The 15,756-nt window shown below is 42.4% G+C and overlaps 1 protein-coding gene across 4 annotated transcripts in view; it reads left to right on the top strand.

Moving 5' to 3' along the window:
- The window catches only part of ctc1 (CTS telomere maintenance complex component 1), an 83,341-nt gene that overhangs the window by 28,444 nt on the left and 39,141 nt on the right, over positions 1-15,756 (top strand). For all 4 annotated transcript variants that reach the window (XM_068018101.1, XM_068018100.1, XM_068018103.1 and 1 more), the window contains 2 exons: positions 1,272-1,407; positions 2,509-2,623. In XM_068018101.1, the coding sequence (XP_067874202.1) occupies positions 1,272-1,407; positions 2,509-2,623 (251 nt within the window). The remainder of the gene's footprint in view (positions 1-1,271; positions 1,408-2,508; positions 2,624-15,756) is intronic.

Below are 15,756 nucleotides of genomic sequence, written 5' to 3'. Positions count from 1 at the left end.
AAAATAACACTATTTCAAATCATATGATTTGACTGTGGGAGCCTTCCAACCCCAGAAGATATCTGCTGTTGAGTACAGAATGGAATTATCCCTTAAATTCTCACATATGTCAGGTAGAATGTGCTGAGAATATTACATTTAACATCAAATGTGGTTGATTAAACACTTTAGCTTCAGCCTCATGTAGTTCTGTACTACCTCCAAACGGATTCCAACATGTCTTGTCCTTGAAGTATGTACCTTACACTCTTAAATATTTGCCTTCTGTTCTTATTATTTGAATAATGAAATTTGGGAATCTGGAGTTCAAACCAGGAATTGTACAGGTGGTCAGTCAGCATCGCTCAATACAACAGGTTGACATTTTGGGTGTATAATGCACTCTTCAGAACTGAAAACTTGAGAGCTTTCCTAGCCATTCCTGTTTTATTTCTGATTTTCAGAATTTGGTCTTTATCCAGTTGAATCCCATGGATGGCTGGACTCCATTTGAGCTCCAGCCTGTCTGTACCCCTTCACTGTTTAGCTCAGCATTGGAGTGGAATAGTACATCCTTCATGTATGAAATTAGCTGTCTTTCAGATGGTGCAGTCTAGTGTTTTACAACCCAAAATGCTCCATCAAATCATGGAAGGACCATAGTTGTAATTTTCCTGCTGTATATTTCCTCAGTTTGAGACACAGTATTAAAATTTCACAGGGCCAAACCCTTGATATGTTGCTGAAATCCTAGAAGAATAAATGGCTGCAGTGTAGCAGTGTGAAAATCTCAGAAGCCCATCTGTGAGTTTCACTAAAATTCAAATGGGAAATTGAAGATGAGAGAACAACATAGCCAAATGAAGCTGGATAAACAGAATACAATCTGCAACATTCTTTGACTCAGCAGTGCAAAACTTACTTCCCTCTCCTTCCCCACATCTAGTCTGACCATCTGGTTCACCTAAACTAATTGGAGTAATCTCCTCTTACTTGGTGTTACTGGTGCATAGAAGGTGCTCTTGTAGGACACCCATAAACAAAGTCACAGTAATTCCTTCTGAAAAATCTCATGGTAACATAGCTTTCAAATCAAAACCTTCCCAGTTAATCAGTTTATCTTACTCAAGAAGCACATCTTTGTCCAGGGAATGTTAACCACAGTGCATTTATAAAGGAGTAACATGCCTTTTTATTAGTTCCAAGGAAAATGGGTTGGAGTAGATTTGATTTGTGCACTTTTCACTATGAAGAATTCTCAATTTGCTAATGGTTACTTTATTTCTTTCCAGATACTGAATGGTGTGTTCCAGGCTAATTCTAGAACAGGTTGTTTGCAGCTTATGGACACATCCGGTGCACTGGACTGCGTTGTACAGAACTCTGAGGAAGTCAACCAAATTGCTTTTAGTGACACCTCATATATAGGTAAGACCTTAGACAGCTTACAGTGACAGTAATACTGTTTGCAGTGCCCAGGTTATTTAGAAATAAATGTTAGTTTGACATTTTTAAAGAAACAAAAAGTAAATAAATCTACATATTTAACTTGCTCCATGTTTGCACTACATAGTGTCAAAGTGGGGGGAATAAAGAGAAGTAATTCTTAGTGACCTGGAGTTGAAATTTACAGTTACCCCCTCTTAAATATCAGGAGTTTACAAACAGCTATAATTTTCTGGATATGCCTATGCTTATTCACATCATTTCTCCACAGGGGGTACTTGAACAGTGGCTATAAGGGAGCAGGCTACCTTACACAGACCTTCAGTTTACCACTGAACATGACATCCATACTAAGACTTGAGTCTATCTATGAACAGTTCTGCAGGAGATTCATCAGTAAATAAATAAATGTCTGGCCTATGTGTCGGAGTTGCATAAACAAATCAATCTGTATAACTGATCTACTCCTGCTTGTACAATAAACCAGATGCAGATGAGAAGTGTGTACAATATAACACATAGATTGACAATATATATACATGAAATTATGTAAATATATGGAACTATAGCAGATCTGTCTATTTAAGTAAACCCAGCTGAAGATTTTATCAGAATAATCATTTCTTCCCATGCTCAAAGTGCGGCACAGTTGCGCAGTGGTTAGCACCGCAGCCTCACAGCTCCAGTGACCCGGGTTCAATTCTGGGTACTGCCTGTGTGGAGTTTGCAAGTTCTCCCTGTGTCTGCGTGGGTTTCCTCCCACATGCCAAAGACTTGCTGGTTGATAGGTTAATTGGCCATTATAAATTGCCCCTAGTATTGGTAGGGAAATATAGGGAGAGGTGGGGATGTGGTAGGAATATGGAATTAGTGTAGGATTCGTATAAATGGGTGGTTGATGGTCGGCACAGACTCGGTGGGCCGAAGGGCCTGTTTCAGTGCTGTATCTCTAAACTAAACTAAACTTAATGTGCCTTTTCACTTTCAGTTAATGCTGGATTACTTGAGTATTTTCTGTAAAGATTTCCTGCTTTTTCTGTCTCTATCAACTGTCCACAATTGATGTTTTTTTTTCTATTTCAGGCTGTTTGGTGCAGCTGCAAAAATACCAACTGGTTATAGAACGATTTATATGTAGTGAATTCCCTTCCTCCAAACACCTTGATGATCCTAGATTTGTCAAAGAAAAACACACCAGGTCAGTGTGCTGTGAACTGCTTTAGAGGAGTTCAGAAAGTCAAAGTCACTTTTGTAACCTAGTATTCTATTGTAGGCGTGAGGATTTTACATTCCTAGTGTCCATGTGAGTACTAGACTATACCAACAAGAATATAAATGGACTGAGAGTAGGCAAACCCTGTCAAGAACCCTGTGATCACGAAGTTTGAAATTTACCAAAGATTGGTGATTGATCAAATTATTTATGCATTATATAATCTGTAAACATTATGCAGAAGGAGTGAACAATGGCAGGAGATTTCCTAGTGGTTCTTACAGACCAATTAACTTCCTACAAATGTGAGGTAGGGATGCAGTAGAGCCTGGCTTGTATCCTTTAAAAACACTCCCTCTATTAAAAAGAATGGGAGTTTTGACTTAATCTTATCCTGCCCTATGGAGAATGCCATATAGTAAAATTATGCCTGCAGTTGTCCAGATAATTTTCAATGTGTTCAGTGTTAGAGTAAATTATTATCCAAAAATTGGATGATTTCTAGAATTCAAATTGTGGTTTGAGAGTATTGAGGTTAGTTTGCATCTTGACAGTAAAGCATTGCCACTATTGTAAATCAGTAACCACATTGTGCATGTGTGTAGTGTCCAGAGAGTATTCCATCAGTCCCATTCTACCTTTTCCTTTCAGAACTAAATTATAATTATGCTGCATGATACCATTTTGTGAACTGAATTACAGCATCACCATTTTTTAAAATTCTAAGCATTCTTCTTTTCACATGCTAAAATATCTTTAATTTTCAAAATTGGAGTTGGTGGTCCTGGACTAAAGGAATAAATTTTCCAGGGTGCCTGCTCTTGAATCCTGCCCAGCAATTCCTAATGGATGTGCTAGTGAGTGATAATATTACGTCTTGAGCCATGGACCATAGAAGTTTACAGTATAAAAGGGGGCCTTTGAGCCCAGCTTGCCTGTGCCAACTGTTTGTTAGAGCAATCCAGAACTTAGCCAGTGACTATATATTTGTATCTTCCTCTGCTTCAAATATTTACTCATTTTGCCCTTACAAATGAAATGGTCTCTGCCTCAAACATCTGCTATATAAAGAAACATCTCACCTCGCTGTCTCTGTGATCATTTTAAATTGGTAACACTATGTCACTGACTCTCCAACTGGAGGAAATATTTCGCTATCAAAACCCTTCATGTGACTTTAAAATATCTCCTTGTCTTGGCCACCTCTGCACAAGTGGAAATAGTCTCAGCGCCTCGCATCTCCCTTCATAGCTTTAGTTCCCCATCCCTGACGTCATCCTGGTGAATCTACTGTGTACACAGTCTGTGTTTATTGTCAATTTTGAGAAATAAACCATTCATCATATGCAAATGATCATATTTGTTATATATAGAAGATTATCACTCAGTGAAATAAAAAATGCTTAATAAACCCACAATGCTGTTGCAAGTAACTTCTACCTATGACAATCCTGCTGCCAGACACAAAAGGAAGATGGTAATTAGGTTCTAAAGAACAGTGTTCTCAAAAATGAATATGTTGGTAAAACCAGACAAGTTTTTTTTTTGCAGTTTATTGCATTGTCTCAGCACATTGATATGCTCCTGGCTTTTTTTCCCCCCCTGACAGTGGCTTATGGTCTCTATCGTAGTGACTGCATCCTTTCACTGGTGGGGTAGTATGTAAGCATTTTTTGTGCTGCTGCTGTTACCATGCTACTCTGCTGGAAGAGTCGGCTTTTGATTTAAATATGAGAATATCAATTAATGGTAAACCAGCTATTCTAAAAGTAGTTCCATAAAAATTATACTGCAGAAGATGTAAATTAACTCAAATGACAAAAATTACAATTATTGCAGCATTTACATATTGCAACAACCCATCTCCATCTTTCATTGTAATATGCCAAGTTATCTAATATCCCTCTGACACTGTAAATATATGGTAAGTCTGCCGCTTTAGTTCATCTTTATTCATTTAGAGCCATTCTTTTGAAACAATATCTGCCACTATATAAATAAACTACATATAGATCCTGATACGTCACCATTCAAGAAATTGTGGATTTGACGTCACATGTTTGTTGTGTGATCGGTTTGAATTGTTGTTTCAAATTGAAATTGCAGAGAAAAATAAGGAACTTACATTTATGTAGTGCTTTATTATGTGCTTCAAACACCTCATTGCAGCTGCGTCCATCCAGGTGAGTGATATATTCTATCTAACTCCTGACCTGAGCTTTGTAGATGATGGAGAAGTGATGAGGGTTCAGGTGGTGGGCTTCATCAGAGAACCCTTCACCTGCCCTGGTCTAGTAGCCATGATGTTGATATCGCTAATCCAGTTCAGCTCTTGGTTAATTGTGTGGGACTTGGCAATGGAGGTGCCATTGAAGGTCAGGTCATGACTATTTTAAACAAAAGAAGGTCATGACCTGATGCTTGTCCACCTAAACTGAGTGTTATCTGAGTCCTGCTGTATGCTGGCATGGACTTTGTTATTGAACGAGTTGCGAATGGTGCTGAATGCTGTGGAATTGCCAGCAAACCGTTCTCCTGGCCTGCTGGAAAGAAGGTTTGATGAAGCCGCTTGAGATAGTTTAGTTTCGGTGACTGCAGCGTTGATAGCAACGGAGGTGCGTGAACGGGCTTACAGCTGAGAAGTCAATTTCAGCGTAAGTTTAAAAGTGAATTCCCTTTTGTTTTCGGAGGACCAGGGGACTGCTGGGTAAGGAAAAGGGTATATATTTGTGTGGTTTAGAATCTCTTTCTTTTAGTTTCGGTGACTGCAGCGTTGATAGCAACGGAGGTGCGTGAACGGGCTTACAGCTGAGAAGTCAATTTCAGCGTAAGTTTAAAAGTGAATTCCCTTTTGTTTTCGGAGGACCAGGGGACTGCTGGGTAAGGAAAAGGGTATATATTTGTGTGGTTTAGAATCTCTTTCTTTTAGTTTCGGTGACTGCAGCGTTGATAGCAACGGAGGTGCGTGAACGGGCTTACAGCTGAGAAGTCAATTTCAGCGTAAGTTTAAAAGTGAATTCCCTTTTGTTTTCGGAGGACCAGGGGACTGCTGGGTAAGGAAAAGGGTATATATTTGTGTGGTTTAGAATCTCTTTCTTTTAGTTTCGGTGACTGCAGCGTTGATAGCAACGGAGGTGCGTGAACGGGCTTACAGCTGAGAAGTCAATTTCAGCGTAAGTTTAAAAGTGAATTCCCTTTTGTTTTCGGAGGACCAGGGGACTGCTGGGTAAGGAAAAGGGTATATATTTGTGTGGTGGCTGTACCCGAGACACTACACGTGTAGTGTCTCCCACCCACCCTCCTCCTCTAACCAAAAAAAAAAGGACTCTGGTGTGTTGATAAGGTAAACTTTTTATTTGGGAAGTTCTGTCCGTTGGATTGCTAACCTAACAAGTTTTGACTTTTTGTTTTTTTTGGTTCTTCAGTAGATTTGTTGGGAATTTGGAATAGTGGGAATGGAGATTAAGGCAGTTGCATGTTCCTCCTGCAGAATGTGGGAGGTAAGGGTCGCCAAGAGTGTCCCTGCTGACTGCATCTGTGGGAAGTGCACCCAACTCCAGCTCCTTCGGAACCGCGTTAGGGAGCTGGAGCTGGATGAACTTCGGATCATTCGGGAGGCGGAGGAGGTTATTGAGAGGAGTTATGGGGAGGTAGTCACACCTCAGGTAAAAGAAGTAGGTAGATGGGTTACCGTCAGGGGAAGGGGAGGGAACCAGCAGGCAGTGCAGGGATCCCCTGTGGCTGTTTCCCTCAACAACAGGTATACCGTTTTGGATACTGTTGCGGGGGACGACTTACCAGGGGTAAGCAATGGGGTACAGATATCTGGCACAGAGTCTGTCCCTGTTGCTCAGAAGGGAAGGGGGAAGAGGAGCAGAATATTAGTCATTGGGGACTCCATAGTTAGGGGAACAGATAGGAGGTTCTGTGGGAACGAGAGAGACTCACGGTTGGTATGTTGCCTCCCAGGTGCCAGGGTTCGTGATGTCTCGGATCGTGTTTTTGGGATCCTTAATGGGGAGGGGGAGCAGCCCCAAGTCGTGGTCCACATAGGCACCAACGACATAGGTAGGAAGAGAGATGGGGATTTAAGACAGAAATTTAGGGAGCTAGGGTGGAAGCTTAGAGCAAGAACAAACAGAGTTGTTATCTCTGGGTTGTTGCCCGTGCCACGTGATAGCGAAGCGAGGAATAGGGAGAGAGAGGGGTTGAACACGTGGCTGCAGGGATGGTGCAGGAGGGAGGGATTTGGTTTCCTGGATAATTGGGGCTCTTTCTGGGGTAGGTGGGACCTCTACAAACAGGATGGTCTTCACCTGAACCAGAGGGGTACCAATATCCTGGGGGGGAGGTTTGCTAGTGCTCTTCGGGGGGGTTTAAACTAATTCAGCAGGGGAATGGGAACCCAAATTGTAGTGCCAGTGTACAGGATGTTGAGAGTAGTGAGGTCAGGGATATGGTTACAAGGAAGCAAGAGGGCACTGGCAAGCAAGAACCTGGTTTAAAGTGTGTCTATTTCAACGCCAGGAGCATCCGGAATAAGGTGGGTGAGCTTGCAGCATGGGTTGGTACCTGGGATCTCGATGTAGTGGCCATTTCGGAGACATGGGTAGAGCAGGGGCAGGAATGGATGTTGCAGATTCCGGGATTTAGATGTTTCAGTAAGAACAGAGAAGATGGTAAAAGAGGGGGGAGTGTGGCATTGTTAATCAAGGAGAGTATTACAGCGACAGAAAGGACGTTTGAGGACTCGTCTACTGAGGTAGTATGGGCTGAGGTTAGAAACAGGAGAGGTGAGGTTACCCTGTTGGGAGTCTTTTATAGACCTCCGAATAGTTCCAGAGATGTAGAGGAAAGGATAGCGAAGATGATTCTCGACAGGGGTGAGAGTAACAGGGTAGTTGTTATGGGGGACTTTAACTTTCCAAATATCGACTGGAAATACTATAGTTCGAGTACTTTAGATGGGTCAGTTTTTGTCCAGTGTGTGCAGGAGGGTTTTCTGACACAGTATGTAGACAGGCCAACCAGGGGCGATGCCACATTGGATTTGGTACTGGGAAATGAACCCGGCCAGGTGTTAGATTTAGATGTAGGTGAGCACTTTGGTGATAGTGATCACAATTCGGTTAGGTTTACCTTAGCGATGGGCAGGGACAGGTATATACCGCAGGGCAAGAATTATAACTGGGGGAAAGGAAATTATGATGCGATTAGGCAAGATTTAGGATGCGTAGGATGGGGAAGGAAACTGCAGGGGATGGGAACAATCGAAATGTGGAGCTTATTCAAGGAGCAGCTACTGCGTGTCCTTGATAAGTATGTACCTGTGAGGCAGGGAGGAAGTTGTCGTGCGAGGGAGCCGTGGTTTACTAAAGAAGTTGAAGCGCTTGTCAAGAGGAAGAAGAAGGCTTATGTTAGGATGAGACGTGAAGGCTCAGTTAGGGCGCTTGAGAGCTACAAGCTAGCCAGGAAGGATCTAAAGGGAGAGCTAAGAAGAGCAAGGAGAGGACACGAGAAGTCATTGGTGGATCGGATCAGGGAAAACCCTAAGGCTTTCTATAGGCATATCAGGAATAAAAGAATGACTAGAGTTAGATTAGGGCCAATCAAGGATAGTAGTGGGAAGTTGTGTGTGGAATCCGAGGAGATAGGGGAAGTGTTAAATGAATATTTTGCGTCAGTATTTACAGTAGAGAAAGAAAATGTTGTTGAGAATACTGAGATTCAGGCTACGAGGCTAGATGGGATTGAGGTTCACAAGGAGGAGGTGTTAGCAATTTTGGAAAGTGTGAAAATAGATAAGTCCCCTGGGCCAGATGGGATTTATCCTAGGATTCTCTGGGAAGCTAGGGAGGAGATTGCAGAGCCTTTGTCCTTGATCTTTATGTCGTCACTGTCGACAGGAATAGTGCCGGAAGACTGGAGGATAGCAAATGTTGTCCCCTTGTTCAAGAAGGGGAGTAGAGACAGCCCTGGTAATTATAGACCTGTGAGCCTCACTTCGGTTGTGGGTAAAATGTTGGAAAAGGTTATAAGAGACAGGATTTATAATCATCTTGAAAAGAATAAGTACATTAGAGATAGTCAGCACGGTTTTGTGAAGGGTAGGTCGTGCCTCACAAACCTTATTGAGTTTTTCGAGAAGGTGACCAAACAGGTGGATGAGGGTAAAGCAGTGGATGTGGTGTATATGGATTTCAGTAAGGCGTTTGATAAGGTTCCCCACGGTAGGCTATTGCAGAAAATACGGAAGTATGGGGTTGAAGGTGATTTAGAGCTTTGGATCAGAAATTGGCTAGCTGAAAGAAGACAGAGGGTGGTGGTTGATGGCAAATGTTCATCCTGGAGTTTAGTTACTAGTGGTGTACCGCAAGGATCTGTTTTGGGGCCATTGCTGTTTGTCATTTTTATAAATGACCTGGAAGAGGATGTAGAAGGGTGGGTTAGTAAATTTGCAGATGACACTAAGGTCGGTGGAGTTGTGGATAGTGCCGAAGGATGTTGTAGGGTACAGAGAGACATAGATAGGCTGCAGAGCTGGGCTGAGAGATGGCAAATGGAGTTTAATGCGGAAAAGTGTGAGGTGATTCACTTTGGAAGGAGTAACAGGAATGCAGAGTACTGGGCTAATGGGAAGATTCTTGTTAGTGTAGATGAGCAGAGAGATCTTGGTGTCCAGGTGCATAAATCCCTGAAGGTTGCTAACCAGGTTAATAGGGCTGTCAAGAAGGCATATGGTGTGTTAGCTTTTATTAGTAGGGGGGTCGAGTTTCGGAGCCACGAGGTCATGCTGCAGCTGTACAAGACTCTGGTGAGACCGCACCTGGAGTATTGCGTGCAGTTCTGGTCACCGCATTATAGGAAGGATGTGGAAGCTATGGAAAGGGTGCAGAGGAGATTTACTAGGATGTTGCCTGGTATGGAGGGAAGGTCTTACGAGGAAAGGCTGAGGGACTTGAGGTTGTTTTCGTTGGAGAGAAGGAGGAGGAGAGGTGACTTAATAGAGACATATAAGATAATCAGAGGGTTAGATAGGGTGGATAGTGAGCGTCTTTTTCCTCGGATGGTGATGGCAAACACGAGGGGACATAGCTTCAAGTTGAGGGGTGATAGATATAGGACAGATGTGAGATGTAGTTTCTTTACTCAGAGAGTAGTAAGGGCGTGGAATGCCCTGCCTGCAGCAGTAGTAGATTCGCCAACTTTAAGGGCATTTAAGTGGACATTGGATAGACACATGGATGAAAATGGAATAGTGTAGGTCAGATGGTTTCACAGCTCGGCGCAACATCGAGGGCCGAAGGGCCTGTACTGCGCTGTAATATTCTAATTCTAATAGTTGAGCTGAGCAGTCTTCCCTGAGGAACCTCTGCAGTGATTTCCTGGGGCTGTGATGACTGGCCTCCAACAACCAGAACCATGTTCCTTTACATTAGGTATGATTCCAGCCACTAAATTGTTGTTGCTTCAACCCCCCTCCCCAGTTGGCCAGTCTTGCTCTGGCTCCTTGATGCCATTCTTGGCAAATGCTGCTTCATGTCGAGGTCAGGCACTCTTGCATCTCTTCTGGCATTCAATTCTTGCATCCATATCTGGATTGAAGCTATGATAATGTCTGGGGCCAAGTGATTCTGGTGGATCCAGAACTGTTAGTGATTAGGTGTCATTTGATGGCACTCTTGATGACCTCTTCAACACTGTACTGATGATTAGGAGGAGACTGATAGGGTGGTAAGTTAAATTTATCCTGTTCTTTAGTGGAGAGGAAGTACCTGGGCAATTTTCGATAGTGTTTGGCGGATGGCAGTTTTATAGTTGCACTGGATCAGCTTGGCTAGGGGAGCAGCTTGGTCCGGTGCAAAGATCTAAAGGACCAGCAGGATCTTGTCAGGGCTTGTAACCTTTTTGGTGTCCAGTGCATATATTCGTTTCCTAATGTTACGTGAAGTGGAAAAATAGGTTGGACACAAATAATGCTCTTTGAAACTGCAAGAGTAGGATCAGCAACTTGTTTTTTTTTGTCTGAAGACATTTGTAAACACTTGAGCTTTGTTTCTTACACTCTTGCCGAGCTCCAAACAGAGTGGAGATGCTTCATGGATTGACGACTCCTGTTATTTGTGTGATTGTCCGCCACCAGTCCTTGTCCACCACCATTCGTGACTGGATGTGGCAGGGCTACAGATCATTGTTCTGATCTGTTGGTTGTGAGACCTCTTAGCTCTGCTGCTTTTTGATATTTTAGCATGCAGATAACCCTGTGGTGTAGTTTCACTCGATTGGCCCATTGGAAAAACTGTTAGTTCTTTACCCCCATGTTTCTCTATTTCTGACTCTTTGGCATAGCCTAGTAGCTGTTTTCAACCCAATTCCACTACTATTTATTCCCACTCCCGCCTCTTCTGAGTTGAGTTGGGTATTGATCTTGCTTGGACTCCTTTTACAGCCCTGTTCCTGCCTCTTTCCTGCTCTTTGTTTCTGCTCTTGCCTCTTCCCTACTTGCAGCCATTCTGCCTTATGATCATGTTTTGTGTCTTGCTTCCATTGCTTTGGAGACCACTTTAGACCCTGCTCCCATCGCCTGTGGCCATATTGTGTGCCACTTCTGCTTCTACACTTCCTGTGGATCACGTTATCCCCTTATTTGATTTCTCCAGCCTCTGAACTTCCTATGCACCCACCAATTGCTCTCCCTTCCCAACTAATTCTTCAGAGGCTATATAACCTTAGGCCAGGAGATGTATTAGGCTGTTGAGATCTCACTGTCCAGTTAATGAGAGGGAAATACAGGCTTGGGGACTATGGACCATGATGCTAGGGAATGAAGCCATATTGAAGATGAATTAAGGCAGTGTCAGCTGAGAGGGAACCCATGATGGAATGTGCAGGTGATTGGAGGAAGACCGAAAAAAAAAAAAATCGGTCTACAGAAGAGGATCTGAGGTAAAACAGGACCAAATACAGCAAGCAGCAGGCAGAAAAGAAGCAGACCATGTATGGTGTGGTAGGAAGCGCATATGAAACAATGGCAAAGTATAGAGCCAGCAGTGTACATTGCCTAAGCTGTAGGGGAATTTCAATGGAGCTGTCAAAAGTCTATAAGCCATATTTTTCTGCGCCAGTTACCAGAAAATGGAACCAGCTGCTTCATTCCCTTCTACACCACTTCCAGCCCATAAACAAACAGGAAAACAATATGAAGAGAAACAAAAAATCAAAATGAACAAAGATGGTGAGAAACAGTACCATGAACATGACAAACATAGGTAAGAATAAACCATATCCTGAGTCACTTCATGGAAAATTGGCTGTTAATATATTAAAAGCATTGTATGTGGTGCACACTTCCTGGACGCATTACCCTTCCTGTGTCATGATATTTGAGTAGTGTTTTGTATGCCAAAGTTTATCATCGGGGGGAAAACACTATGTCAACCTCAAGCTTTCAAGCTGCAAGTGCAGGTCTCCCTAGATTAGGTGGTGTTGTCGATCTTCCTTTTCCTCCTCCTTGTTTGCCATATCCTCTGCTTCGACTGTCATTCAAACTCAGGACACCAAAACTGTTTTTAAAGAATAAATCTTGAGCACTGCTCCTGGCTGTATCTGCTGACTCCCTGCCAGTCTCTTCCACTGATTGTTGCATTTTGATGTCACCCAAACCAAATCAGCATTATTCTGCTCCTCTCCGTTGCCTGCTACATTTCCCTTCCCCTTGCAAACATGCAGTTACTAAAACCTACTTCCGGTGTACTTGGAAACTAGAACATCTTTCCTGCCATCATCTTCTGTATCTTCGGCTTCAAAAAAATAAAGTTAACTATGGAGTTAAGAGCATTGTTGAATTTAATCAATGTTTAATAAAGCTACTAATTTAAAGGAATGGGCTTGCATTTATATGACATACTTCATAATCTCAGGACATGCCAAAGATTTTTCCAGACAATTAAGTACTTGTGAAGTGTGGCCCTTGTTGTAATATGGGAAAACATGACAGCCATTCTGCACAAAGTCCCACAAACAACAATACTAACCAGATAATTTGTTTTGAATGATGTTGGTTAAGGAATAAATATTGGCCATGACTCCAGGGGAATCTGTTCTTTGAAATAATACCATAGGATTGTAACCATTAATACACATTAAATGTACATAAAGCCATATAATTCAAATGCAAATAATTCTCTACAATACTGTTACAGGTGTGGAGTCTGCAATTAGATATTCTCTCGAGTTCGGCATTCACTCCTGCAAAGGGATGTCATGTCCACTACATGAGTAAACCTGCTGCCCAATGTATTCTTATATATTGTATGCTTGCAAGTGCATTTCTCTTGCATTCTGAAAAACGGGCTCCAGACAGCTACAAATCCTAAATTGTTTTATTTTGTATAAAATACATGAACATGATATTATTTTACAGTGGGTTTTATTTAATTTCCTATTGCTGGTTGTAACATCAAAAATAAATTATGCAAACTTTGCCTGATTCACTTTAAAGGTCATTATTTCTAACAGGCATAGCCCTTACTATTGTCCATTTGCCTCAACTTAGTATCACTCTCACACTTCCACTGACTAGACAGAGAATGCAAGACCTTTCTGTTTTTTGCTCTTAGAAAGAGGAGGCTAAAAGCTTAATCGAGGATCAGCTCGAGGAGCTGCCAAACAAAACTACCACCTGAAATGTAGTACCTGTGGTAATACATTGCCTGCTTACATTAGGCCGCCTAAAGTGTTTAGTTAATTAAATCAATCCAACATTACAGGTGGTAACCTCTGTGAAATCTGTTAACAATTTTGTCTTAAGTTGGTATGCTGTTGAGTCAGTATGATCTTAGTACACAATTCTGTTAACTAATCTACCCAGGGTAAATCAATATGTTGATTCACTTGTTTGTTCCTGAGAGTTAATTCCCTGTGAACCAAATTAAATTTCCTAGAAACATAATATAAACTAATCACAAAATCCCCTCCAGGTGAAAATCTCAAGCATGACAAATACTCTAAAAATGCTATTCGACTTATTCAATTAACGTGAATTACTGGGCCTGATATAATGTATGTTGCACTGCATAAAACAGGCCATCCTCCAATTTACCATAACAGCTTCTCTTTTTCTGTGCATTACCCCACTGCCCTTCAGTGCTTCACTTCCTGGTACCCTGCAAAGTGTTACCACTTCCTGTGATTTCTGCCCTATCCCACTTATCAGTGGGCCCCAGGAGCCCACCACCCTCCCAGTGCTGCCATATCTTGGGCGACAACCCCCCACAACTGCCAAAACAAAGGGATTAGCTTCTATATCAAAACCCTTATTCCAAAAATATCAGTTGTGGATTGAAAAGTTTCTAATGTAAATTCCCTGATGCCACAGCTGACTAAGGCAGCAAGTAGCTGATCCATCTTAACCAAGAGCCTTGTAATTTTGTGCTGTAGTCTTTGGCGTGATCATAGCTAAGTTGCAAGTTGGGATGCTACAATTGACTAGTGCTTTTTGATAGTGGAGGAAAAAAAACAGCCAGGGTTTCTGCTTCTGAAATCAGAATTGTGCTGCGAAGTGTGTGCTTGGGTGTGAAAGAGTGAATGAAAGATGAGGATTGGGCTGTGATCAACCTACACTTGAATAACCACACCTTGCATTTAGAAAACATATTTAATATAGTGAAATATCCCAAGATGCTTCACAGCAGTGTAATCAGACAAAAACTGACATCGAACCAAAGGAGGAGACAGTAGGACTGGTGAAAGTGGTACGTTTTAAGGAGTGTCTTAAAGGAGGAGACAAAGGTGGAGAAATTTAAGGGAATTCGAGAGCTTATGGCCGAGAGAGCTGAAAGTACAACCACCAAAGGTAGGACGAAGAAAGTATGCGATGCGTAAGAGGCTAGAGTTCTCTAAGTATTGTAAGGCATGAAGAGGTTGCAGAGATGAGAAGGGTGATGCCATGGAGAGTTTTGAACACGAAGATGAGAATTTTAAAATCGATGCTTTGGTGGACTGGCAGCCAGTGTAGATCAACAAGCACAGGAGTAATGTATGAATGGGACTTGGTTAGGATATGGGTAGCAAAGTTTTGTATGAGCTTATATTTATGAAAAGTGGAAGACCTAAGGCTGGCCAATAGAGGTTTGGAATAGTGACGCCTGGAAATAACAAAAGTAGTGATGATGGTTTCAGCTGCAGATGGGCAGAGATGGGTGATATTATGGAGGTGAAAGTATGTAGTTCTTTTGATGGAGAGAAAATAGCATCTGAAGCTCAACTCAGTGAAGTAGGATGCTGAGGTTGTGAATAGTCTGGTTCAGCTTGAGACAGTGGACAGGGAGAGGGATGGAATCAGTGGCTAGGGAACTAAGATTGTGATCAGGACTGAAGGCAATGGCTTCAGTCTTCCAAATGTTTAATTGCAAGAAATTAAGGCTCATCCAGGACTGAATGTCAGACAAGTAGTTTGACGACATACGGCAGTAGAGGGGTGGAATGGTGGTGAGGTAAAGCTGGGGGTCATCTGTGTATATGTGGGAGCAAACATGTTTTCGGATGCTGCTGCTGTAGGATGGCACGTAGCTGAGAAATGGGAGACTCCAGAGGTAACGGTGTAGGGGTGGGAAGCAAAGCCATTGCAAGAGATTCTCTGCCTACAACTGGATAGGTAAGAGTGGAATCAGGTGAGGGCAGTCCCACTCAACAGGACAACAGAGGAGTGGTGTTAGAAAAGGATGGTGTGGTCAGCCATGTCAAAGGCTGCAGACAGGTCATGAAGGATAGTGCGTCATGGTCACACTTAGGATGTCATTTGTGACACTGATTATGGCTGTTTCATCATTGTGGCAGGGCCGGAAACCTGATTGGAGAGAGAATAATGTGACACTCACTATCAAAGCTGGAGAGGTGGCCTTTGGGCAAGGGACGGGAAAAAGGTCAGCATCACTGGAACTTTACTCCATGAAGAAGTCACTGCTTTAATGGGAGAAGGAGACACATCTCTGTAAAACATCAGCTCCTTGAGGAATTTTCTATTCTTGTAATGGTGGAAATATTGCAGTGTTTAAAGTTTTTTTATTTAAAAAAAGCACAAAGTCTAACCATTTTCTACACTGCTTGTCCCCAACAGC

Source organism: Heterodontus francisci, chromosome 38, assembly GCF_036365525.1.
Source record: "Heterodontus francisci isolate sHetFra1 chromosome 38, sHetFra1.hap1, whole genome shotgun sequence".
In the NCBI taxonomy this organism is placed as follows: Eukaryota; Metazoa; Chordata; class Chondrichthyes; order Heterodontiformes; family Heterodontidae; genus Heterodontus; species Heterodontus francisci.
This window is presented reverse-complemented; position numbering and strand designations above follow the sequence as displayed.